Source organism: Macaca fascicularis, chromosome 6, assembly GCF_037993035.2.
Source record: "Macaca fascicularis isolate 582-1 chromosome 6, T2T-MFA8v1.1".
Lineage (NCBI taxonomy): Eukaryota > Metazoa > Chordata > Mammalia > Primates > Cercopithecidae > Macaca > Macaca fascicularis.
Window position 1 is genome coordinate 141,850,537 of NC_088380.1, and position 26,930 is coordinate 141,877,466.

Genomic DNA, 26,930 nt, shown 5'->3' on the forward strand with positions numbered 1-26,930 from the left:
CATGGAAACAGCTTGAAGGGGCTCCCGTTGGCCCAAACTGGGACATTTGAGCATCAAAATGTATGATATGGTGATGGAGTAAAACCCATTACACAGCAGTCCATGAGCCCACACTTGGATAAATAAATGTGGATGAAGAGAAGCTCCCTTTCAGCGTAGAATGCCAGTTGATCGATGTGGAAGGAATGATAGGGTTAGAAAGGTCTCTATGTGGCAGTCATTGTAATAATCATTAATTCAGGCAAAATTAATCACAGTTGTTTCAAATTAAAAAGTTAAACATATTTGCATGCTATGATGTGCCAGGCCCTGTTGTGTGCTATAATTCAGAGCTGAGATATGTGGCACTGTCCCTGCCCTGAATGGTGGCGGGACACGTTTTCAAAGTTGCTTTTCATCTGTTTGGATGGTCCAGTGTGCCTTTGCTTCGGTTGGCAGCTGTTGTGTTCTGCTGATGTCGGTGTCCACCTGCAGCTGGTCCTGCTCACCTTCTCACCGCTGCTCCTGTCTGCACCCACTTGCTAGGGGCAGCATCACTGGCTCTCAGGGAGGTGTCCTGTGAGGAAGAGGAATGAGCTTTCAGTGCCTGGACGTTGTGACAGTTCTTTGGGCCATTCAAAGACCTTGTGGCCTATTTCTTGGCCCCTAAAACATCCTGAAGAGGTAAGATTGCCTGAGAGTTGCATTCCATGTTATCAACTTGTAACCACATTTGGTTTGGGGGGACTTTCAGTTTCTTTTCTTAGAGGAGCTTCTGCATTAACTTCAGCAGGTTAATGTAAGAAATCACACCCTCTGGCCAACACAGGAGCCCAGGAGTTGACCAAGTGTGAATGGATGGGCCAAGGCTGTCCACAGAGTGAATTTTACATAAGTAGCCACTTGTGAAGTGATTCCAGGGGTGCCATCTAGCGAAACACTAGCCAGATGATTCTTCAATGAAAGTATGGAAACCCTTGGTTGTCACTGAGCTGAGTAATGGCCTCAGTCACACCTCCAGGCCAACAGCTTCTGCTCAGAGACAAATGCTGTTTCTTCACTTGCCAGTCCACACATTCCACAGCCTCTTCATTTGCATCTGGTATCCCATGTTGGCTGGGCCATTGTAAAACCTGCAGCTGTGTCTGTCCTTTCTTCTCGGGGCCCATGAGGAAGGTGGTTGTGGGAACAGATTCTCAAGACAACTGTTGTCTGTGGAGACCCCATTGCCACTGACACCTCTGGGCCTATGGGACATGACAGATGGCCCTGGGCTGTGGGAAGCTGTCCCAGGAAGTTGGGTCCACCACCCACAAATAGACGTTCATCTTTCTGGAGCTGGAGATTTGGTTCCTGGGCTCATTTTTATGTGCTGTTTCTGTCGGCCATTCTCCTTAGAACAGCCTTGGCCAACTGGGGAATAAGAGAGAGATTATGCTGTGTCGGCGTTGAGAGGGTTATTCCAAGATGGGCGAGTGGCTAGCTGGGGACTTTTTGGATAGGGTTGGGCATGCCTTTTCTTGGCAGGGCTTGGTTTTGGTTTGGACTGTGCACTCTCTTAGGAAGGGTACTGGGGGTGTGTAGTGCCAGGAGAGGCCCCAGATGCCAGCTATCACATTGAAGGCAGTTTCTTCCAAGGCGCAGCTGTTATGAGTCAGGGAGGGTCTGTTTACACAACCCATGCATCAGGGTCTTAGAGGGCTCTCCTTGCCTTCTTAGACCCTGTCACATGGCTTTGAGGAGTACCTGTTCTCTGTGTACCCACCTGGGCCAGGCCCAGAACATTCAGCCTCTGTGATAGGAAACACAGGCTGGGAGGTGGGTGCTGTGGCCTCAAGCCTCATGTCTGCCAAGAAAATGGGACAACAGATGCAGACATTTCCTCTCTCCTTTTTTGAACCCAGTGCCCTCGTCTGTCATTGAGGGGGCCAGATTAGAGGCCCTCCCAGGTTTCTTCCAGATAGCATAACACCCATAAAGCCACCTGCCTGGCAAATCTCCTCAGTAAAGGGTGTAGGTGTTTGTCCCCATGTGCAGCCCCTCAGGCACAGAACTCATGCAGGCAGGAGATGTGTTTCATCCTTCCTGGCAACCATTCAGGTCTTCTCTTTGTCTTCAGAGCTGTACGGTTTCACTACAATATATCTAAGTGTGACTTTTTTTTTTGATATTTATTTATTTTTATTTTTATTTTACTTTTCCTACTTGGAATTCGTTGGCTTCTAAAACCCAAGGGTTAACAACTTTTACCAATTCTGGAAAAGTATCTACCATCATCTCTTTAATTCTTCATCCTCATCCTATTATCTCTGGGAAATCTGATGAGATATATAATAAACTTTTTCAGTCTATCTTATAGTAAATGTTTGAGAGGAATACAACCAAATACAACAAAAACAAGTACTTTTTGCCCACAGGTTCGTGAGTTGGCTGGGGAGGTTCTGCTCTATCCAGAGCCACGTGGTTCAGGTCTGATCCACCTGGCTCTCCTTCCAGGACCCAGGCTGCCGGGGCACAGTTACCTGGGTGAATTCTCAGGCCTTATAGGGCCAAGATGAACCACAGAAGTACATTTAACTTCTGCACATATCATGGCCACTCACATTCCATTGGCTGAAGGAAGTCACATGGCAAAACTCCAAATAAGGGGGTGAGAGGTCCACTTCAGCCATGGAGTTGGTTGGGGAAGATGATTATTTGCTGAGCAATAATACAATCTACCTCAGCCTGTCCATCTTTATCACAAATATTCACTTCACTCCCTCGAGCAAAATGCACTTACTTCCTCCCCAGAATGGTTCAAAAATTTCCAATCCAATCACAGCATCAGGTTGGAAGTCTTGTCTCCATTAGTTCCTATTCACCCAGAGGCCCATGAACTAAAGAGACAAGTATTTGCCCCCAATCCACCCGCCAAAAAACCACAGTATACAATTGAAGAGCTGGGACAAAGTAACCACAACTATCCCATTTGAAAGGGGGACAAGCAGGAAGCACAGAACAGGGGTTCACAGCAGATTCTTCCTTTGGAGAAAATACTGTGAGGTCCTCCTACCCCGGGGTTAGACAATATTCCTGGATTAGGTCCTGCTTCTGCTCTCTGGGAATAGCTCCCAGATCCATTGGCTCCTGGTTTCACCCTCTGGGAGTTCCTTCCTTTCCACCATTTTCATTGTCAACTTCCAGAAAAAAAAGCATTAAAAATATGCCCTCCGTACAGTGGCTGAGTACTTTTCTCAGCCTACCTTCTGCCAATAGAAAGTGGGAGTCCACGGCTTTTTTGTTTGTATGAGTCAGTCATTATTGGTTGCATTTTATCAGGTGCTACAAGAAATGAACTCAGTGAAGAACTGACCAGTTTGCAAACAGAATTGACAGTCCTGAAGTTCTCAGACTTTTGCAGTTGGAGAATGGAACTGTTTCCTCACCAAATTCAGGATGCAGCCATTAGGATATAGCCATAGGTCAAAGACAAAGTTAAAGCACAGCCATCAAGACATTGTCTCAGAACAAAAATCAGATTGCAGATATGGCCATCACACAACTTTGGTAAAACCTTAAAACCTCTGATTAGATTAAGGTCATTATACCTGGTAGATTGATTTAACAGGACAAAATGGCTCTTATGGAAGCCTAAAGAGCCCAAAATACCTAGAATTAAGTTAAGCATGTGTGAGAGACTGTGTGAGTGCATGCATGATGGATGCCCCAAAATAATTGTGGGTCTGGCTTTTGGTATACTGAGTTGGGCCTTTGCAAATCGTGGAGGTGATGCAGTCACGGCTGCTGTGCTCATGCAACTCTGGCCTCAGCTGCAGCTTTTAGCACTGTGGAGTTCCACACCTGTCCTTTTTTCTTTTCTTTTTCAGCTGAGTCTTACATGTGAAGTTATGTTTATTATGTCTTATCCAGCATTTCTGGCTATTATGGTGGGAGAGTGGTCTGCCACATTGCCAGGAGCAGGTCTCCGTTGCACAGCACCCCGACCTCACTCTTCCCTGGCACACAGTATGCACTGTTTCTCAAGAAGCCTCCAGGACACAGCCCTGGACTCAGCCCAGGGACCATCCAGAGGAAGAAAAGACCCAACTTCTCTTTATGGAGGCTATTGTTAGAGAGGACAGGACATATAAACAAAAAGATGCATGAATTACATCTTACATGCAAGAGGGAAGCTCAGATGAAAGAACCTAGTAATTCATGCATTATAAATGCATCTACTGTGTGCAATACCCTATGTTAGTGTCTTGCCTATTCATATAATTGTATTCAAACAGTATTTTGAAGTGAGTTTACAAATGAGGAAACTGAGTCTCAAAAATGGCAAGTGCTGTAGAAAAAGCCACAAGTTTAGTAGGTGGCTGAGCTGAGAAGCCAGATTTGCCTGGCTCTGAGGTCCACCCCCTCTTCACTGCCCTGTGCTTCTTTAGAAAACAAGGCATGGCAGGGCATAACGGGCTGGGCCAGGCTGTGTGGGTGGCAGCGTGGACAGAACGACCCTTGGACAGGCAGACAACCCTGCACAGCCATGACTCTGAGTGTGGCATGTGCAAGCTGACTGCGGATGTCAGCTTGGGGGCCTTGACGGAATTTCTCCTCTTCCCTTATCATGACAGTAGTAGACCCTCAAATGACACAGAAGAGTAAATCTTTTAAAATGAGGGTGTGGGATGCAGTACACATGGGCAAAGGGCTGTGTGGTGCAATTAGGACTGGAGGGGTGTCGAGGCATTGTGGTTTTTAAGGTCAGGATCTGGAGCCACTAGTGACTGGCATGTGGATGCAAAAGATTGAGGGACAGGTGTGTGTGGGTGTGGGTGTGGGTGTTGGTGGCTATTTTGTTGAGTGACTCCCAAATGCTCACCAGCAAGATCTTATGGGGCCCTGGGCTCCTCAGCTTTTGTTTTAAATCACAATTCATTCCCAAGGATCCCAGTGGGTTTATCACATAGTTTGGACTTAAATCTTCTCCCACATCAGCAGGTCTGCTTATACCTTTTCCATGGAGAATGCCCCATTTCCATCTGTTTCCTCAAGCACTACCCTCTGCCCCTATGCAGCCTGTTCCACTGCTTGGTCACTTCTGTTGATACTAGGATGTCCCCATCACTGGAAAGGTTCCAACATTGCTGGAGGAAAGGTTCCAGCAATGTTAGTGGCAGAGGAGGAAAGGAAGCTGATCAGAGCAGCCTGACAACTGGTTTTACTTCCAGCCTCGGGGACTAGAGGGGCCCTTATCCTGTGTCAGCCTCACTTTCCTGGGCTGGCGGGGGCCGGGTGCTCTGCTCAGGCCCTGGAATGGTCTGGTGGCCCAGCTACTGGATGCAGTGTGCTGAGTTAGGTTCAGAAAGACTCTGAGTGCAGCAGACTTGAAGCTGGGACCTCTGGATGGAATTCTGTTTCGATGGGGATGTGCCAGGGCAGGGAGAGGAGTGTAGTGATTAAGAAAGTGGACCTTGGCTGGGTGCAGTGGCTCACGCCTGTAATCCCAGCACCTTGGGAGGCTGAGGAGGGCAGATTGCCTGAGGTCAGGAGTTCAAGACCAGCCTGGCCAACATGGTGAAACCCCATCTCTACTAAAATTACCAAAAAACGTAGCCGGGCATAGTGGCAGGTGCCTGTAATCACAGCTATTCAGGAGGCTGAGACAGGAGAATCGTTTGAGCCTGGGAGGCAGAGGTTGCAGTGAGCCAAGATCGCAGCATTGCACTGCAGCCTGGGCAACAAGAGTGAAACTCCGTCTCAAAAAAAAAAAAAAAAAAAAAAAAAAAAAAAAAAAAAGTGGGCTTCAGAGTCATACAGACCTGGATTCAAGCCCTGATTCTGTCGCTTGCCTTTATGAACTTGGGCAGGTCCCTTAAATGCTCAAAGCCTCAGCTTCCCTGCCTGTGAGAATGAGGGTCATGGTTCCTCCCTTGTTGTGGTAGGGCCTGTAGCTCAGTGCTTGACACATGATAAGCAATTAACAAATGCTACCTGTCATCGTTGGGTTGTGAAAGGCCTCCTAGAATCCATGGTGCTGGGTTCTGTTGGCTCTGGTCTGAGTGATGGAGGGAAGCTCAGATGAAAGAACTAGTAATTCAGACTGAGTTACAGTTTGGCCAGGTGATGGCCCTCCAGCTTTGGGAGCAGGGGGCTTGAAGGGGGTGGGCCTTGTCCTACAACTTCTTCATATCCCTGGCAAGTGAGTCCCCTGCTCCCCACTCAGCTGGGGGTGGTCTGCCCTGGCCTGTCCATGTCCAAGTCCTCCTGGGAGGCTGTGGAGGCTTTGCTTATGTGCCTGTGCCTAAATGTGAGTTGGGTTGCAAGGGCCTTTCCTAAATGAAGGCTGTGGAGGAGGCTGATGCTGGGGACAGAAATCTAAAGAGAAAGCAGGTACTCTAGGGCCCCAGAGGGGCTTAGGAGAAAGCCTCCATGCCTGATGTGGTTAAAAGGAAAGACGTTCATCCTCTGGGCTGCACTATGCCTGAGATTCTGGTCATGTTGGGTCTTGTGGGCTCAGCCAGGGAGGAGTGCGGGTGATCTATCGTTGATGCTCCATGTGGCTAATGAAGGCACTTGAGGCCCTAAGGAGGTCCCTGACAAGAAGCCTTGGAATGTCCACACCAACTCCATCCCATGCAACTTTTATAGATTGATGCTTGACCTGCCAGCTGGGAATAACTACCCTAGTCTGGGCATATGAAGAGCAGCAGCAAGACTGTCTGTGGGAGGAACCCCCAGGGCAGGTGTGATGGGGCATCCATCCCCTTCAGTGCCTGCAGTGGGGCAGATGCAGGGGCCTGGAATTGAGGGGCAGAGGGAAGCCCAATGTACGGTCTTCTCACCATGCCCACTTTCTGGAAGGCATTGTCAGGTTTCTTGGCTATCCACACCACGGTTCATCTGGGACACGGCACCTCAAAATGCAAACGAAAAATGTTTTGAGTATAATAGCAAATATGCAATGAGGATGCACTGTGTGCCAAAATCTCAGGATTTAAAAATAAAACAAGAAGTGCCACCACTCACCATCCTGAGGGCTGACTGTCCATCCCCTGCTCTATTTTGCCATCTTCCCTCTCCTTGCGTTTTCATGGTAGGCCTGTGAGAGGAGACCAGGAACACCCCCACTTCCCAGCTGAGGAAACTGCATCTGGAGAGCCCAGGCCCACTGCCCGCGGTGGCACAGCCAAACAGCGGCGGAAGCAGGAGTGGACTTCAGAGCCAGCACTGCTGTGTCCCCTCACTGCCCTGGGGAGAGCCCAGAGCCTGCCCCACTGGACCACCTGTGGCTCTGCTGCACTCATATTTCACCCCCACCAGGAATTTGCAGTGTCGAGAACTAACTCAAAAAGCAGGAGGCTGGAGCCTGTGTTTGAACTTTGTCAGGTGGGTGCTATGAAAGGTTGGAGTGATGCATGGCTGCCTGCTGTGGGAAGACACAGGTTAAGAGGTAGAGGGCCTGGGCCCTAACGCCTGCAAGGGAGAAGGGCCCACCTGGCCTTGGGAGTAGTCCAGCCACGGGAGAGGGGCTCTGTACTCCCTTGGCCAGCAGGTGCCCTCACAGTCCCAGTCATCCTGAGGGCACGGGATGCTCCTTCCAAGGGTGGACAATGCTGGGAGAATGGGGAAAGCAGAGCCTCATCTACTGGATTTCCTTCTCTCTAAGAACAGAGTGCATAGATCCCATTACCTTTCCTGATGACGACACTTCATCCATCTTTCTGGTGGTGTGAGGCACACTTATGCCCCAAGGATCTATGAGGATATCATCATCCCAAAGATGTCCACATCCTAATCCTCAGAATCTGTGCCTGTGATCCCTTCCATGGCAAAGGAACTTTGCAGATGTGATTAAGTGAAGGACCTTGAAGTGGGAGAGTATCCTGGACTTTCCAGCTGGGCCCAATGTCCTCCCCTTGATGGGGTGTCAGAGTCAGAGAAGGAGACATGATGACAGTGGAGTGAGAGAGGGAGACGTCTGAAGATGCTCCACAGCTGGCCTTGAAGATGGGGAAAGGGGCCATGAGCCAAAGAATGTGAGCTGCCTCCAGAAGCTGAAAGAGGTGAGGAAACAGATTCTCCCAGAGCCTCCAGGAGAGCACGGCACTGCTGATGCCTTGATGTTTAGTAGAGTGGGGCCCATCGTGGACTTCTGAGCTCCAGAGTGGTGAGATGTTTTGTGTTGTTTTAAGCCATGAATTTTGTGGCAATTTGGCACAGCAGCAGCAGGAAACTAGTACAGTCACGAAGACCCAAGGATAGGCTGGAAGAAAAAACCAGCAGAGCCCAGTCCTTGACAAGCACCACAGCTGCCTCCGTCCAGGCCCCGCTGCTGTACCCAGGCCACTGTTCCTAAGCACATTTTCTGTGGAGGCCTGGTTTCCCTCTTGCTGCCAGCTGGCTGCCCAAGCACCTGCAGCGCCTCAGCATCTGTCTCCTTTGGAATTACACCTGACAGTGCATGGAGCAAACAGAGGGATACAACTCACGGGGACAATGTCTGCATCACCGCCATGGGAAGGTGCCCCTTCTTTCCAATGGAATCATGATTGTGAGCATTGTGACAGTGATTTCTCTCCATTTGGCTGCATTTCTCAGCAATTTCTGGCCCCATGGCTGTGCTCTGGAGAGGGGGAGCTCCCAGAAGGCTGACTGCCAGCCAGAAAATGGCTTCTGAGTGACATCAGGGAACAGGAAGGAGAATTCACTCCACTTTTGTCCCTGTATAGAAAGCCAAAACAGTGGTGGGATGTGTGAGCTTTTTTCTGAAATACATTTTGGCTTTGGTGTACTCAGAGAGCGAGCACTAAACCAATACCTTCATCCACAGCTTTAAGAGGACAGCGTGTGATCGGCAATTGACTTTGTTGAGAGGAACTGTTAGGCTGTGGTGATGGACACAGGGGCGGGGTGGCCAAGGACAATCAACTTTGGTGTTCTGCTTTGTTAAGGGCTCAGGAATCTTTCATGAACAGACCAGCCTTTGCACACAGTGGGCCTCCTCCCAGAACCTGATGGATCGACACATCCCCAGACCTTTGAACAACTTAGAAAAACAAATCAACTCTTCATCCAGAGGAATTTAGCCTAGACAATTGCCATGGGATTCGGGCATTCAAGGCTGTTATAAAAGAGGGTGAGGCACAGACAGAAAGCCAAACAAGACAGTGACACCTGTCTCCTGGCACTGGCAAGTGTCGGTGATGGGCTGTCAAGCAAGTCCCTTTGCATCCTGGGCCTCAGTTTCCCTACCTGTTCTGCAGCTGTTCTCCATGGGTCCATCCATTTCTGACTTGTACAATTGGTTAATTCCAGGCTGGAACATCATCCCAGCTTATACATGAACACTGTTTATACATGAACACTGTTTATACATGAACGCTGCTTATACATGAACGCTGCTTATACATGAACGCTGCTTATACATGAACACTGAGGACTTCTTGATGCATTCAGAGGTAAGAAGAAACTCTTTCATGAAGAGTCCCAAAAAATTCCACAAAAAGGCTCAGCAGATAGTCCTTAAAATTTGCAAAGAGATCTCAGTTTCCCAGAGAATTCTGGACCAGGATGTGGCAGAGCGATGTCAGCTCTGTGCGGAGTCACTGGGCAGCCTTGACATCTGCCTGCAATGCTTCCCTCTCCACCCCTCCCTGGGTGCATGGCCAGTCAGAGACCTGGAGGCCTGGCCTCTCAGGAGCCATGTCCAGTTGATCTGCATCAGATAAAAAATTGGCCCCATGCACTAGACTCCTCTAAGCACCCAAAACATTGTAATACTACTCCTACCATCCCCACTATTGCCAGCCCCAAACAACCAACACTGAACTGTGACGCTGAAATGAAAATAATCACTTTGTAGATTTGATGCTTGTAAGTTTATTGACACTGAACTTTTCTCACTTATTGAGGGGCCTGCATTGCTTTTCAAGCCTGGAGTGTTTTGCATGACAGCACTTAAGGTTGTGGGCTTTAGAGTCTGAGAGGACTGGGATCCAAGCTCAGTTGTGTCTCTTTCTCCCTGTATGACCTTCAGTAAGTCACTTAACCTTCTAAACCTCAACTCCTTCATTCTCAAGAAAGGGATAATGGCATTTCCTATTTCTTAATCACAGGTTTGTTAGAGTTCCACATGACCATTCACTGAGTACTTACTATATGCTGGGCACATATGCCATGCAATTTAATCTGTGCAACAGTCTCACGGTGGTTGTGTGTATGTGTGTGGGGGGTAATTATTGTTCCTATTGTATAGATATGTTATAGATTCAGAGAAGCTATGTGACATCCAAGGTCATAGTAGCAAGTGACAGAGCTGGGACTCAAAACCCAGGAACTGACTCTAATGTCTCCTTTCTGAACCACTGAGCCAATACCCATCAAGTACCCAATCGGTGGAGGCTGCTGTTAGCATCACTCATTTGTGCCTGGCACACAGGAGGTGCTCAGTACCAATGACTGAATGGAAAGCTGTGTGCAGATGTCTGCAAACCCAACCCTGGAGGGTGTGTTGGGCTCGGTCATAAAATCCTGGTTCCCTTGACCTTGACAGGGTGGCAAGTGGGCAGAGGATGTCCTTAGGGACTGTTCCAGGACAAGGCTTGGCAGGAGAATGCCCTCTGGGGTACCCTGAGCAGTCTCTTTATCTCCCTCCTGGGCAGGCAGGTACCTTTGGAGTCTGAGTCTGGACCCTGGATCCTAGAGGCGGGCACAGGGTTGCTTAGCTTTGAGGGGTAAGTTCAAAGCGAATAGGAAGCTCTCTTAAAAATGAAGGGCAGCATGAATGTCGGGGCCAAAGGAGGATGGTTGAGAATTCCTAGTAAAACTTTACAGCTTCCGTGTTTCCCCTCCTCTAAATCTTCACATGAGAATCATGCGTCTGGGGGGCCGTCTCGGCTGAATGAGGGCAGGAGCCACCCATTAGCCCAGCTGAAGGGGGGCTTTCTGGCTTCATTATGCCAGCCCATGGCCCTGGTGGACAGACGGCCTATGAATTGGGGTCCATGGTCCAGGCCCATGGCCGAGGGGAAGCAGCCACAGGTGCCCACCAGAGCTGGATGGCACTGACAGTGTCTTCCAGCCCTGCTGGACCGCAAGTGGGCAGCGGAAGCTCAGCTGCTATCCCTTTTATGCGTATTGACTTAGTGGAGTGCAAACATATTAAAAGTTCACTTTCTCCTTTATAGGAGTCTATAAAAAGTCTCTTAAACTGGAGCCCTAGGGCTTCAGTGAGACAAACGTAGGATCAGGCTTTGTGGGGGTGCAGTGCTTCCCTCAGCCTTCAGCACAGAGGTGTGAGCCTATTTAAGATACAGCCGTAGCAGGCTCATGCCAGTGGGCAGAGGGGTCTGGATGTGAGGGCTGCTCTGAGGCCGCCAGGCCATTTCTGGTGAGTCCCTGCTGGAGGCTGGCTGGCCCGTGTGGCCCCCTGGGGTATGAGGGTGAGAGAGTTCCCATGCCTGGGAATATTGGGCCGGGCCTGCTGAGTTGCCTGGCGTTTGGGGTTTCTAAACAAGCAGGTGTCTGTGGGAGAAATGTCCTGTGTGCAGTACTCAGGCCAGGTGAGCTCACCAATCATCCTCCCTGGTGACTTGGGTCCTAGGGTGACCTGCAGGGCTGAGGGAGGATGGCAGGCCTGGGGCAGAGAGGAGGGCACCTGGAGCTGTCCCTCTGGTGAACTTGTTTGGCTTTGGGAGCCATAGAGCCCACAGTGTGCACGCCTGTGGGACACATCCTGGAGAAGGCGGCTGAGGGAGAGGTGACGAGCCTCATGGACAAGCCCCAGGAGGCAGTCATGGGCTTTGGAAATGGCATTTGCTCACTAGGCCTCAGTTTCCACATCTGTCAAGTTGGAGGGTGGTCCCTACTCTGCATGCGAGTCTCGGGGTTGCCATGAGGATATAGTTAGAGGAGTTTGGGGATGGCAAGACAGGCGTTTTGCGGCCCAGAGCAATGAGCTCTGTAGAAGGCTGATCAGGTGACCCCAGCAGGTATTGAGACCACAGCTTAATATTCATTAATTCGCCCACTAGCTAACAGGCAGCCTAGTGGATGCAGGTGCAGGGCTCACTCCAAGGGCCTGGCCATGGCCACCCTGTCCTGCTTTCCATGCCTTTGTGTGTGCCACACCATGGCTTTGAGCAGGAGCACGTGGGCTGTCACTGCTCACAGGCATGTGCATATGCATCAGGGCATCCACCTGGCCTCTGCGTCCCTCTCAGCTCTGCTGACCTGAGCTGTGCAGGGGGCTGTGTCACTGAACGGGTTTTGCAAGTACAGCTGTGGCCTCAGTCCATCAGCTCTCACTCCCCAGGATACCTGGTACCTGGCCTCAGGTGGCTGAAGCCAGGCAGTGAGCAGGTGCCTCTGGAAACTGGGGATGGTTGGTGGGACCAGACTAGCCCCATTGGCCCCTTGCAGGCCTGGCTAGGGCATGAAATTCCACACCAGCACCTAAGTGACCTTCAGCCCAGGTTCAAACAAGTCTGAGCTTTCCTGAGAGGAGGAGGTGTTCAAAGCTAAATGAAAGCCAGGAAGGGAAACACAAATGCCTTTATAAAGGACAGTCATCCCTCTGGGTGCACATCTATTCAAAACACAGGAAGAGGTTAGGCAGATTCTGTGCCTGAGGGGCAGGCTGGCTTTGAAGTCAGAGCTGGTTTTGCGCGACACCACCTTGCTGGAGTTCCTTAGCTTGTCTGAGTCCGTAAGATAGAGATGCGTCACTAATGATAAAGTCTTTTGGAGGGAGTTGAATGTGATGTGAATGTTGGGCACCCAGCACTCTGCTGGGACATAGAAATGTTCAGTCCATGGGTGTTATGGTTTCTAGCATCACAATATCACTGTCATCATTTTTACTAGCATAGAACCATTTGCTTGGGGGAAATGCCTTGGCTATGGCTTTTGCTCCATACACTGAATCAAATGATATGGAAAACATGGGGTGTCGCCCTGAAGGGCTCCATGGCTCAGTGTTCTAGAACAGAGCCAACCAGTGCAATTCCCTGCAATGCTGGAGATGTCCTATAATCATTGCTGTCCAACATGGTAGCCACTAACCACATGTGGCTGCCAAGCATTTGAAATGTAGTTAGTGTGAATAAGGAACTGAATTTTTAATTGTATTTAACTTTAGTTTAAATGTAAATATACGTGACTAGTGTCTACCGTATTGGACAGTGCAGTTCTAGAATGTTCCTTCCAAGTGAACGTTGCCCAGCTCCTCTCTGAGCTGTGACAGTGCTGCAAGGAGGGGCTGGCCAATGCCTCCAGCACCCTCGGCCACATGCAGTAAAGATGGGCTCTGATGGTGTGTGGTAATGATCGCCACCTGGGCATGAGCTGGCTGCTCTGGAGCACAGACCGCAGCCAGAGCCTGGTTTTCAGATGTGGCAGTTACACAGCTTCCACCCTCCATGGGAATCAAAGTAAGAGACGCAGTTCCCATCCACTAAGTATTTCCGACTGATGCTGTGTGGCCAACTCAGTTTTACAGAAGAAAACATGCCCTAAAGAGGGGCGGTGACTTGTCCCAAGCACACACAATGGTGGCCTACCTCTTTATGCCCCTAACCAGCTCCTTATATCAGAGTAAAGGACCAGCCTGGTTTCCTACTGAAGGAGAGTCAAGCGCAGAGGCTCAAGGTCACTGGTGCAGGTTCCCAGTGCTTCCCTCACCTGGCTCCCTCCTGCCCCCACTCACCCCACCCAGGCCACCTCTACGGGGCTCCCTGGATGGTGAGAGGCCTCCCTGTATCGTGATCTGTTCCTGGCAATGCCCTTGACAGTGGGGTGGCCTGGGCTGTGAGTAACTTCCCATGTTATAGCTGCCAGGATGGAGGCTCAGAGGGATGGAGCAACCTGCCCGAGATCCCACAGGGAGTTGGTCAATCTGCCTGCAGGGAGGCAAGGACGTCTGGGGCCTTTCTGTTGCCAAGCCCAGTTCTCCCGCCAGGCAAGTCCTCCCTGCCTTGTTGGACTTCCTGTGGCACTCACTGGGTGGATGGCCACACCCGGGACACATCCCCAAAAACTGGCTTCAAGCTGTACGGTCCACAGAGGCTGGCCAGGGCCCGGAGTGGGGTGGTCCTGCTCAGAGGGCGGGTGGGTCGGCGGGGGGCGGGGGGGAGCGGGGCTGACAAGACTTAATGGACACATTGTCCCCTTGCTGTGAGAGCGCCGTCCCGCCACTTCCTCACACGCGTCGTGCTGGATGAGCTCATGTCTGAGGCTGTGGGCGGCACGGGGCAGCCGAGCCGGGCTGCAGGGAGGCCCGTCCCGGAGAAGCCCGCGCGGGCTGGGGCCGGCGGAGCCGTGAGGCGGAACCTTGTAATGAGCGACGCCGGCTGGATTTATGGGGCTGCGCACGTGCGCCTGGCCTTCCTGCGAGGGCCTCCGCATGGGAACAAAAACAAGTCCTGGCCCGAGAATGGCGCGACTGAGTCTTAACAAGGGCGCACTAATTACTGGAAGGCCCGGGCCAGGACCCCAACCTGGGAGGAGCAGAACTTGGGCCTCGTTCCTGTGTCCATTTGGGCTTTGCTGGGGTCCCTTGTCTTTTTACCCAGGAGGCCCAGGAGGAAGCCCAGACTCTCAGGGCCTGCCCCGGCTCCTCCTCTCTCCAGCTCTGTGGTGTTGGACAAGGTGCTCATCCGCACCTCTTCTCCTTTTTGAGGCCCTTACGGGAGGCAGCATAGGAGGATGAAAGAGAGTTGACCGCAGAGTCACTGGTCCCTCGCTGTGAGTCCTGGTTCTGCCAGGTTCCTGCTGCGTGGCCTGGGCAAGTAACTTCACCTCTCTGATGTAAGCTCCCATTACCTAGAAAGCGGGGCTATGATGTTCCCTCTGCAGGGCTGTTAGGAGGATTTGATGAAATGATGCAGGCAGACTCCTCAGCCTATTGCCCATCCACGCTAACTGGCACACAGGCAGGGATCTCTGCTGCTGTAATTCACAGGCATCTCCTGCAGACATTGGCCACTGTTTTCCCTGTTGATCAACACTGGATTTGGCATCTATCCAGGAAGGTCCCATGTCCACTCCCTTTTCAAGTCAGGAGTCTGCAAGAGCAGAAGCACTAGATGCCATGAGACTCCAGCTGTGGTTAGCAGTGGCAAGGTGGGGCCGAGCTGTGGCCTGGTGCCAACATCAGACTCCACTCTGAAGCCACCATGCACCTGCTTGAAGTGAGAGGTCCAGCATGATGGGTTACCCCCAGCTGTCACCCGGGTTGACTTTCACATGGGCATGTTATTCCCATGCTCCTCTGAGTCAGGCCCTCGGCCTGCTGCTTGGCTTTTGAATCCCGTTGTTGATTCATAGAGCCACCAAGAGAGAACCCCTGCCCTGCCCTGCCCTGTGCCCTTGGGGTGAGGCAGTGAGGGTACAGCAGGTGTACAGCCCCTGGCTTCTGCCTTCATGGAGGGCAGGGTCTCCTTTGCTTGTCCCCAGAGCCCTTTACAGAGCTTGGCCCAGTGGGCTCATGGAATGTGTGCATGAGTGGCGCTCAGCGTCTGATGGGGTAGATGGCCACGTAACCACATGACAGCTGTTCAGAAGGCACAGCGCTGTGGCTGGCAGGTGTGCAGGGTGCACTGAGAGAGAGGGCACATTCCCCAGACAGAATAGTCAGAGAGGGCTTCCTGGAGGAGGCATAAGGGATGTCTAAGAGCAGAGCCCTGCAGGGTTGAGTAGGATTACAAATAAGTGGAGGCTGTAGTGTGTTCTGGTGGGGAACTGGTATATGCAAAGGCCTGAAGGTGAGATACGAGTGGCCCTAGGGAGGAAGTACAGTAGAGAGCATGCGAGGGGATTATGTGAGATGAGGCTGAAGAGGACCCTCCTTTCTCCATTCCTAGGCCTGCCAAAGTGTTAGAAGGCAGCTTCTAAACTTCCATGCACCTCAGATTCCTCAGCTATCGAATGGAGGTACTGCCATCACCATCTGCAGGTGTTTCAGGATTACACGGGCAGAGTGAGTATGGGTGTTTTGTATGTGTAAAGGGCTGAGTGGGGTGTGGCGATGGTTTTGGGGGTGCTGCCCTTTGAGACGACCTGGGGTGACTAGGGACACATAGGAGGACAGGAGAGGGCCCCCTGGAAAAAGATGCCCCTTGGGTGGAATCTCAGTGGATTTGCCCATAATTAAATCCTGGAGGGGCTGTTAGTGACTGCGGACAAATATAAGCACCTTGAGCTCAGTGAAAGTTCCTTAAAGTTAGCCCAGCACTGGGCCAAGGTGGCGTTTCCCTCTAGAGGATGTGGCCTCAGGGCCAAGTGCATTCTCTCTGGGGTCCAGAGGCCTCCTTGAGGTGGGAATCCGCAGCCAGGACCTCCATGGGACCTAATGAGGAGCTGCTGGCTTTCAATTACGTACCCGGCCCTGGCTCTGCGCCGTTTGACTGACAGCTCATTACCCCACTGCCATTTCTGGGCAGTGGAATTTAATCTCCCAGATGGGAAGCAAATCAATTTGCCCATCCGCCGCAGCTGAGCCTACTTGAACTCAACTCTAATTTATTCTCTTAAGCTTAGGAAGCCTTGTCGTTTCAAGGTACAGAAATATCAGGTTTCCCAGCCAGTCTGGCCAGGGAGTGCACAGGGAGACAAGCTGAGAGGGTCGTGCCTGGAGCCCAACCTGGGTGAGCAGTGGTGGTCAGCAGGGGATGTGCCATCACCCTGTGTCAGAAGCAGCAGGGCTCTGGCCCAGCAGGCCAGGCTGGTGGATGGGAAGGGGTGTGTATGGGAACGGGGATAGTGTGACTCCTGATGTTGGGATCCAGGGTGCCTGTTCCAGGCCTCAGGACAGGAAGAGACTCCCTAGCAAGGCAGATCTGACCTCCTGCCTGCATGTGTTCTAGGACCATGCTGGTGATCATCACTTAGTGATCACTGCTCTGGTTTCAGGGCTTTGAACATAAGATTTGGAAGGTGTCTTTCTGGGATTTTCAGCTTTTTACTCTCCTCAAGGAGCAGTTACAAACCGGAAGCCAAGGCAGTGACCTTTAACCTGTGACACTGGGACCGTTTTCCTCCTCTGCCCAGTAGCGCCATCAGAGGGCTTCTTTGCCAGGGAGTACATGACCTGCTAGGAGTGCTCTAGGGCACATTCATGCAGACACCGAGTATGTGCAGACTGTGGTGGTGAGTGGCTACTGTCCTCTGCTGTGGGTGCTGGGTCCCCCATCAGATGCTGGGGAGTCCCAGTACCCTGTTCTAAGTTAGCCAAGGGAGTTATTAGCAGAAGATCTGCAGACAGTTCCGGTCACTTCACAGAGCAAAATAGGCCAAGGAGGGCCTCTCAAGGAGAAATGTCAGCTATGTTTTGTGGGAGGCAGAATCCTGGCTGCTCTCTGCCCAAGTTCATAGGGTGTTTGTCTGCATGTTCCTCCTTTCTATACTCTGCCAACACAGAGGGCTCCGGGGCCTCGCTATGTGCATGTGAATGTATGTGTGTGTGCATGTGCACCCATGGGAATGGGTGAGTGTGGGAGGGGTGGGGGTCGCTTAGTAGGGAGAAGGGGAGTGAGGAGGAAGTGCTTCCTATGGAGAGAGTGTTTCTAAGACACTCTTCTCTGAGTTCGACAAGGCAGCCCAGGCTGGGTTGGTTTCCAGGGTCAGGGAAAGGCCACTCTATTTACACACCTTTGCAGAGGAGCATGGAGGGCAGGGCGGGGGCGGGGGATTAATGAGCAGTGTTATTGCCTGCCTGTCAGGAGGCTCATGTGATATTGTTTTGATATGGGGGGCCCCCAGAAGCAAACACAACAGGCTAGGTTATAAATGGAAGAAAAGGTGGCCTCGCCCCTGCCATTGAGTGTTCCCCTTTCTTCTCAGCCGGGAGTGGGCCCCAGGACTCCCTCCTTGCCCCATCGCCTTTAGGTGGATCACTGGAAGGCGGCACCAAGGCCAGCTCCCAAGATAACATCGGCCAGGAGTGCCTGGCAGCAAAAACTAAACGTGGTAGTTGCTAATGAATAAATTGAGTAAGACCTCGTTCCAGGACCATTCGGGGTGATTGACAAGGCAGCCTGAGTGACAAATAAGGACATGAGAGGCTTGCCTGACCCCAAGTAGACAGACCCACAGTGGACAGGCCCAGTGAGGGCTTCCACCTCCTGAGAAAGGCTGACCACCCCCGGTACTGGGAATGGCAGGACCTTGGGTGAGAAAGGGAAGCCCACCTCTTCTTTTTTTTTTTTTTTTTTTTTCTCTTTTTTTTTTTGCCTTAGTGTAAGCCAATTCCTCTGTCAGAGCTGACTGTAGCTGTGACCAAATACAGTCACCTGACCCTGAATGGGAGGGGGAATTCTGCCACAGACAAATCCATGGGTAGACAACTCCAAATGCTGGGGATGGCATGTAGTGAGCAGAGGCCAGGGCTGAAGTGGCTGTCCTAGGTGGGAAGAGGGTGAAGACAGAATCTCCATAGAGAGGGTGCAGGAGCTCCCCAGCTGGGGCTGACCGGAGCAGCCTCTATGCTAGCTTGCCGTCTGTTACCCACTGCCTTGCTCTCCTGACCTGGGAGATTCCAACCTTTCCTATCAAATCCAGCACTAGGCTTTCTGCTCCAAGAAGTCCTCCCTGAGCCTGCTCAGCCAGAGGGCAAAACTCCCTGCTCTGGGCCCCTGCCTTTTTAGCAGGTACTTCTCTGAGTTAGTGCTTGCTGGACAATGCTTGCTTACCTGCCTTTGTAAGAAACCCTTAATCCGAGGCCTCTTTCATAGAAAGCATTTAGTAAGTCCTTGTTGACCACTGGATTGCTTTAAATGCACATTCCTATTCATCTGTCATCCAACAAGTTCTGTTTAAGTTCCCAGGGCCAGCCACACAGGACTTCTCAGTGAGTAGGCAAGAAACCCTGCATAACCTGAAGAACAGAATATTGGGATGGATAGCAAAGGAGAATTCAGCTCCAGGGAGCTGGTTGTAGAGTCAGAGCTGGGTTCAAATCCTACCTCCACCATTCATGGCTGTGTGACCTTAGGGAATACACTTCACTTCTCTGTGAGATAGTATTACCTATCTCATAGGGTTGCCATGAGAAGTCAATGATGTATGTAGAAGACACACATACAGTGGTTGTTATTGTCAGTTTAGTACCAGTTGGAGCCACAGCATTGCGTTAGATCTCAGATGTCATTTAAAGGCGCCCATGGAGGAGCACTGAGAAAATCGTCTGGATTATTCGGGACGGGACCCAGCTGTTGAGGGCAAGAATTGTTCTTGAGAAACGAATGGGAGTGGGTGTTGTCTGCCTAATGCTGCCATTGGATCACAGGGTTGCGTGGCTGTGAGGCTGGGGGAGGCTGGGGGGACTCAGCACAGCAACAGTGGCTGGGGCAGCTGTTGGTGGCATCCACTGCAAGCCTGCCTCTGAAGGCTTACAGTGAAGGGAAGGGCTGGGCTGAAACACCTCACCTTTCTAGAACCTGCAGGATTTTACCCCCTCACAAAATACTTTCATTTCTGTTAAGTTTTACTAACTGCAAACTTGTCTTTTGAATAGAGGCATGTGTGCATTTCAAGAGTTCCTTGCAGTTGCACCAATTTTTTTGAAAGTAATGAGCTTTTTTGCCCCTTAAAGCATGAGGCTGACATCAGAGAACAGTTTTTGATCCCAGTTTTAAAAATAAACTGAGTGGCTTAGCAATGGTGGGAACCCCGGGCAGCTTGTTGGCTCACTTTCCCTCAGTTTCATTGAAAAGAATTTCTACAGTGTGCCCACATCACAGGGTATGATGCACTTTGGATTATTCAAAGTTTAGAAACATTTAGGTGTTTATGGTAAATCATTCATGCAAATAGCAATAAATGCAATTTATTCTTTTGTGCAATCACAAGGAGAGCAGAAATCCGCAGCCCTTTTCTCTAGTTCTCAATCCTTTTAGCGACATCTAGTGGAAGATCTTTGAAAAACACATTTGCTTCTGCGGTGTTCCTCCAAAGTTAAGCCCATCCAATTAAGTCATTTAAACTTGGTTCCATCTACAAGTCCCTCTGTGTTTCAGTCTCCAAGTTAGAAATACCAAGGCCAAATGGACTCTCTTTGCTGGTAAGCGCATGCCATCAGGGACCCTATATCACAATAGTCAGAAACTCTGCATTTGAATCTGGTTGTCACTTTTCAGCAGTGATCACCTCCGGCTATAAAATGTATCTAATAATAGGACCTGCCCTATAGGGTTATTGCAAGGACCAAATGAAATGAGACCCATGAAGGACTCAGCACAGCACCTGCCATACAGTAAATATCAGTCTGACCAGCTAACAGTGGCCACAGTTTTCCACTACTCTCTGTCCACACTGCAGATCCTACCAGCACAAATGCTCTTGGGTGGAGGGCGCATAGTATGGTTTGTCTAAGCAGTTTGCTGGTATTAACTATGAAGTGGTATCATTTTAAGATGCATCTTCTTATAAAGATAATGCAGTTCCCCCCCACCCCCCCACCGCTCGCTCTCATTTCAAATCAAGAAACAGGAATACATCATCTAGACCCAGCAAAGATCTTGGAAAAAATGCCACAGAACTCCTTATGTTCAGATGAAATTTGGAAAAATCATCTTTCAGGTTTAAGTTGGAAGTCGTTGCCTTTTCATGGAAAAGATTGGTTGTGTGATGGTCTAGGGTCTTCTGTTTTGAAGAGCTTGTATTAGGCACAGTTTGGGAAAGAAAAATGATCCTTTACATTCATCCATAATATGAAGTGTGCTGCATATTTCTTCCTGGTTCAAGTCTGCTTTAGATGCAGGCATCTTTCTTTTCTTTTCTCTTTTCTTTTCTTTCTTTCAGAGATGGAAAGAGTCTTCTGTGTGTTTTAGGCAAATTAAGGTTAAGGTTTAAGTGCCCCTTGAAGCAAAAAGTGTCCGTGTTTTGCTAACATATTTTAGCTACTCTGGCTTGGCTGAGGTCTTCCTAAATAATCAACATCCCTCAACAGCCTTGGCGGTGAGAAGGCATGTGAAAGCTGCCAGCACATCCCAGGAGCCTTGGCTGTGGCGGCTTGTCCTTGGAAAGCTCCCGGCACCCTTCTGCCAGGGATCCCGTCCTGCAGGGATGACAGACCCAGCAGTCCCGGCAGAGGGCATGAGGCTCCGGCAGCTCCATCAGCAAGTGGCCAGGCCCAGCCCTGAGCCAGAGACTGTCAGAAGGGGACAATGGTAAGGAGAGGGCTGGGCTCAGGGTCTGGAGCCCTGGCTCTGCGCCAGCCTGCCACATGCCACCTGCATGGCTCTTGATATACTCCCTCCTTCATCTGTGGAATGGGGATAACACCCTGGCCCAAGGGTCCCACAGAACCAAAAGGTGAGGCTTTATAAAAATTCTCTCTACAAACCACTGAGACCAGCAGATGGCCCACACCCACCCAGGTTGCACTGAACACTGTGGAGCATCCAAGGAGTTGTGGGGGCAGGGCAAGGGTTGAGGGGAATGGGCTGCCCTGCTCCCACATCCTGTGACTGCAGAGGCCAACTTAGGACCCGCGACTCACAGGCACAATAACTGAAACACACCAGTCACAACAACAGTTTAACATTTTACTAAATCAACTCACACAAATTCCAAATTGCAAATATAATTAAGGACAACAGATTCTGCTTTGCCTTATTAAATCTTCCATTTTCAAATCCATCATTAAGACAAAAAGTAACCAAAAATTAGGTCTGTTGCAAATTCATGATTCTTCTGAGGGGGAAAAAAAAAGAACATTAGAGTAAAAAGAACGCCACTGGGTGTACGATAAAGCACCACAACACACGGTTACAAACGGGGCTTCCTGGCTTCGGCGACAAGTAAAAGACGCTGTTCTCCCCACTGCTGTGCGTCAATTAGGGTTTCATTAAAATAAAACTATAAAATCTCCTAGGTTACACTAAGTCAGACACGGTCTGGAACACAGTGCTTAACAACAGTAATGCCAACTATCAGTGCTAACATAAAAACATTTTAGAAGGTCAAAAACAATTGAACTGGAAACCAAAGCCTTATTTTCCCTAGATGAGCAAAACTGAAAATGAAAGGGGTCCCACCTCCCAGTAGGAGTGAAGGGGATTTTTTTTTCTTTTAAATTGGAGGTGGGGTACATGGTGCAGCTGGTTCTGTCGTTGCTCAGCCTAGTTGGCGTCCAGCTTGGCCATTTCCTGCACGTAGATGCCTATACTCTCGCTGTCAAAAAGCACGAAGTACACCGTTTTGATGGAAGAGGACATTGTGGACACGAAGTAACTGGAGATGGCCTTCAGAATCAGCTGAGCTGCTGTCTGCTTTGGAAAACCGTTCCTGGAGAAGAGAAAACAAGCACTCAGCAACTGGGATGCCATGGGGACCGCGGGACCAGCCCCACCCTACGGGCCACCTCTGTGCTGCAGCTTGCTGTGTATTGGGTCCGTGTCTGTTGAGCCCTGTGTCTGTTTGTATACCAGCGTGGGAAAGCCCAGTGCCCAGAAGACGGGACGGGGGACAGACAACTGGACAGAGAGCTGGCACCTGCAGAAGGACGTGCTATGTGTTTTCAGAGAAGGCAGCAGCCAGCAAACAGAATAGTGTTTTGTGGTGTGCATTAAGCCCCCGAAGTGCAGTGTGAGCTCCTGATTTTCTTTTTCCGTCATGCATTTGACTAGCACAGTGCCTGAGCCATAGCCCAGGCTCTCGATGTCAGCCCCAGGGAATGGCTGCAGGTTCTCTGGGAAGGCACTGACCTCTATCCACCCACACAGAAGAGTTACCCCTTCATACCAGGGGCCACTGCCCAGGAATCACCCTCTAACACACACCAGCGGTACCACCCCAGAGGCCACAACGCAGGGAGCAGTGGGCTCTTCAACTCAGGGCTATCATCCAAGTTTCCAAGCCATATGTATTTGAATCCACATACACTTCCGCTTCAAATGTCATGTGGCAATTTCTGGAGGTAGATGCTCTGGATTTAAAAATGTGAAGTCGGGACTGGCCCTCACTGCTCTGTGGTGTGCCTGAGGCTGCTCCTGGTCAGCATGGCATGTGGGTAGCCCAGGAGACCCAGGAGGAGATGGGCAGCTTGCCTACTCTAGTGAAAACCTGGGTTTAGAGCCAGTGGCCCTGGATTCACATCCCTTACTGGTCCCATTTTAGTTAAGGATACTGAGGGTGAGTCTGGGGCCAGCTCTCATGGGTGGCTCTTTGTTCACTGGCAGATCTACGGTCATCGATCCACCTGAGACTGTGGGTGTGTTGGTGTCCAAGGCACTGGGCCAGTCCGCCTATTTCAGCTGGAGTTCTTCACATGAGGCACCTGCTGCCAGGTGGAGGGGTTTCCAGAGGTGTAAGGTAGGCATCTACTGTAGTACTGCTAGCCTCACTCACTGCATGCCTGTGCATTCTGAACCTCCTGGCTTGGCCCTGGAGCACCTCAGTGGTCCACTGTTGACAGTGCACAGTGCATTTGACAGCCACAGGGGAAACCCTCTTGTGACTTGCTTTTGACCATACACGGCTTCCAGCTTGTGGAGACTTAGGAGCTTCTGGATGCCTCGGGAGTGGAGTTCCCTCTTAGAGGACAAGAGATGTGCCCTCAGCCTATGTGAAGGAGCCTGCAGGCAATTAATTAGTGGGGGGCAACCCACGGTTCCTTCACACACAGGTGGCAGCTCCTCAGCCACAGAGCACACCCACAGAGCAGCAGCCAGTGCATACAACCCTGCCCATGAGAGGCGTCAGAGCTCCAGAGCCGCTCTGGCCACAAGAGTGGTGTTAGACCTGTGCAGCTTCCTCCTGGGAGATCCTGGTGATTCTAGACCAATAGGTGGGCCAGGATGGTGGGTGTCATGTATAATGAAGGAAAAGGGCTCTGCTGAGAGCAGACAGGTCATTCCTCTGGCACCAGTGCCGTTTGCAGATCTGAAATCTTGGCCCACACCAGGCACAGCTGCCTTCACTATAGTCACAGGAGTCAAGGAGCACAGAGCACAGGTTATCTGGATTGAGCCATGTTGGGAACTGCTTGAGGAGATAAACTCAGTCTTCCATTTTTGGGGGCATCTTTCCAGCAGCTCAGGCTGCTTCCAGATATGGGCTGGGCTCCTCAGTCCTGTTGCAGCCTGCACTTGAGCCAAGGGGCCAAGAGCTTCTGGAGCAGGCAGAACCCCGTCTGTGGATGTGACCTGGATGAACGGGGGCTGCAGGGTGCTGAGAGGAGCTGTGAGAAGTTGCTTTCTGCATGTGAAGCCCAAGACTATGCTCTGCCAGCTCCAAAGTTCCTGCAGTGAGGTGCCCTCCTGCCTGTCTCAGCCTCACGTGCGCACAGGGGGCTGGGCTGAGGGCCTGTGGAACTGCTGCAAATAGCAGTTGTCAGGTGACCTGATGGTCTGCCTAGCTGAGCTAGCCCTGGGGCAGGGCTTCTGTAGCTGCAGCCGGGCTGTGTGCCCAAGCAGATGTCTCCAATGGTTAGCTACATTCCACACAAGCTGGGTGAGATGTGGTATGATGCGGACACAGTGTGGCCTGGCCCATGCCGTGCCACGCTGACTGGGAGGTCGCAAGGGGTTTCCATGGAACACACCAAAAGTGTGCCAGTCACTCCTGCCTGTGACCAGTGCTTTCTGACACAGACCCCTCCTGGGGCTTTCCCTGCCTCTGCCTTGGATCCTTACAAAAGGGTATGTGACTTTCAGTGAGGAAATATTCTTTTCTATTCCTCTACATCAACAGTTCTCACACTTCAGCCTGCATCAGAATTCTGGAGAGCTTGTCAAAACCCAACAGTTTGATTCAGCAGGTCTAGCAACTTTTGAGAACTGCTGTTCTACAAATAGCCAGCATGGACTTCATAATCTAAGCTGGCAGGGTGGACCCAGATGTTGAGGATCTGCAAATGGGGGAGGGAAGTCAGCATCAAATGTTTTAGACTTGCAGTGCCCACACCTGCCTGCACTCCCATTTAATAGCAGACTGTTCCACCGGAATGTCCCTGGCCTTGCAAGCATTTCAAGATTGTTGGTGGGTGAACATGAATCTGGGTTTGTCTCCAGGAAAACCCTTTGTTGACAAATCCATCCCTCTGTCCTAGGAAGCTACAGCCTAAGAAAGAAACCCTGCTATGGGACTGTGGCTGCTCTGGACTGCGCAGGCTGCCAGGAAGGAATGGCAGAGGTAATGGCTTTCCTAACATTTTCTGGTGGGTCTCAAAATGTCTTGCTGCCAGTTAGAATGCCTGTAGCAAAATGGAATGTGTAGGTGGATGCCTTGCAAGAGCACTCCACACAAAGCCCTGAGGCCTCCAGACAGAGGCAGCAGTAGCACACGCAGCAGCTGGGGCAGGTCAGACCCAGGTCTGCCTCTGAGGCATGGGTGGCCTGACAGCCCTACTCCCTCCAGGGTAGAGAAGCAGAGTGGTTAAAAGCTCAGGATTTCCAGGAGTCACACATGATTTGAGTTGTGGTCCCGCTTCGGTGCCTTGTTTCCCCATCCTGTGCAATGGAGTCAGAGTATGGGACAGGAAAATGCACAGCAAGCATGGCACAGAGAGTCTTCAGTTAAGAGGAACTGTCTATAAAGTAGGTGGCTTTGAAGGGTCTTTTAAAAGGCTCATGCAGTAGAAAACTGCCTCCTCCACCCTTGTCCCTGGGATAGCTGTGACTGGGTGACTGCTGTTGTCCTTGCAGTTACACTGTGCTAACAATGTTGGCCTCGGAACCCAGAGAAATGCTGGCCATGACTGTGGGCATGCAGCAGCAGGGACTACACAGAGGCTCCCCGGCGCAGTACTGACTACTTTCAGGCGCACTCATGCCCACTGGTGTTGCATCTTTAGCTTCTCAGCTGGGTTCACTTGTTACTTGTATAACCACGGCCCCTCTGAATAGCCATTCTTGCCTGGCCTGGCCTCTGTGACAGCCACTCTGTCCTACAGCTGCACTGCCCTCTTTTCAGACCAGATGCTGCAGAGCAAGAGGGGCTAAGGGCTTCCACTCTAGAGTCAGAATTGGGTTTGAATCCCAGCTGCTGTGGGCCAGGGCATTAACCTCTCTAAACATTAGTTTCCTCCACTAGACATTAGGTGTTTCAGGTGTCTATGCAATGATGACAATGGTGGTGATGATGAGGCTGCCAGTGCTGCGGCCACCATCAGCCCCGCCCAGGAGATGAGTGCACTGTGTGTTGTTTCCACTCTCTTCAGCCCCTGATCTGGCCTGTGGGTTGTGTTTATGGAATATTCCTTAAGTTCCTCTGGAGTCAAGTGTTTCCTACACCATAGGGCTGGGACCTTGAGCAGACTAAAACAGACATCTGAGCTTTCCCTAAAGTCACTCCAGTTGTGTAATGACCTTTGCCTTTCCCAAGAGTACTAGACCTCAGTTTCCCAGGGCCAGTGCAAGATGCCCTCTTGGGTCAGCCTGCTCAGTAATAGCTGGGGGTGTACACATTGGATGCCTGTCCCACAGTCCTGTCTGGACATGCAGGAACTCTAGGTCCACCAAGCAGCACATCCCAGTTCTGTTCAGCCCTCTTCTTGAGTGGGGCTTCACCACACACGCCTGTTTTCAGTGAGCTCACTTTCCAGGGCTGGGGCCAGGCAGGTATGCAGCAAATCCAGGTTAGCTCATTAGGGACCTCAGAGTCACAGGGGAAGAGGCTGTATCCTGGGGGTCCAGGGAGATTTTCTGGAGCAGCCAGACTGGGAGCTTACCCTTGATGACTGGGGAGGAGTAGAGGTGGATTCTGGTATTCTTTGTCTGTCAGTCACTTAGGGTATAGACATTCTTCTGCTAAGATTAGGTCCCCCTCGCACTGTGCTGTGGGCTGCTCTTAGGCCTTTACCATTTTTTAGTAATTGCCAGGTTGTTTGAAGTTGCCCTAAACATAGGCCATTTTGATCCAAGTCATTAGGATCCTGAGCCGAGAGCAACGGTATACAGGAAGGAGAACATTCAGAAGCAATGGTGATGGGGCCACCACTCCCCTGAGCTGTGCCCCCTGCAGCTAGA

At 51.0% G+C, this 26,930-nt stretch overlaps 1 protein-coding gene and 1 long non-coding RNA gene across 12 annotated transcripts in view; one reads left to right on the plus strand and one right to left on the minus strand.

The window, feature by feature from the left end:
* PITX1-AS1 (PITX1 antisense RNA 1) overlaps window positions 1–26,930 on the plus strand; it is a 207,675-nt gene that overhangs the window by 140,258 nt on the left and 40,487 nt on the right. For 3 of the 4 annotated variants that reach the window (XR_010587617.2, XR_010587616.2, XR_010587615.2), the window contains exons 3-4: window positions 23,142–23,274; window positions 25,013–25,095. This is a non-coding gene — a long non-coding RNA (PITX1 antisense RNA 1). The remainder of the gene's footprint in view (window positions 1–23,141; window positions 23,275–25,012; window positions 25,096–26,930) is intronic. The other variant, XR_010587618.2, reaches the window with a different exon arrangement.
* The window catches only part of MACROH2A1 (macroH2A.1 histone), a 65,106-nt gene continuing 59,668 nt past the window's right edge, over window positions 21,493–26,930 (minus strand). For all 8 annotated transcript variants that reach the window (XR_012414087.1, XR_012414085.1, XR_012414086.1 and 5 more), the window contains one exon: window positions 21,493–22,248. Coding sequence is in view for 4 of the 8 variants with exons in the window: in XM_045394246.2 (XP_045250181.1) it covers window positions 22,083–22,248 (166 nt within the window). In the remaining 4 variants the exon portion in view is untranslated. The remainder of the gene's footprint in view (window positions 22,249–26,930) is intronic.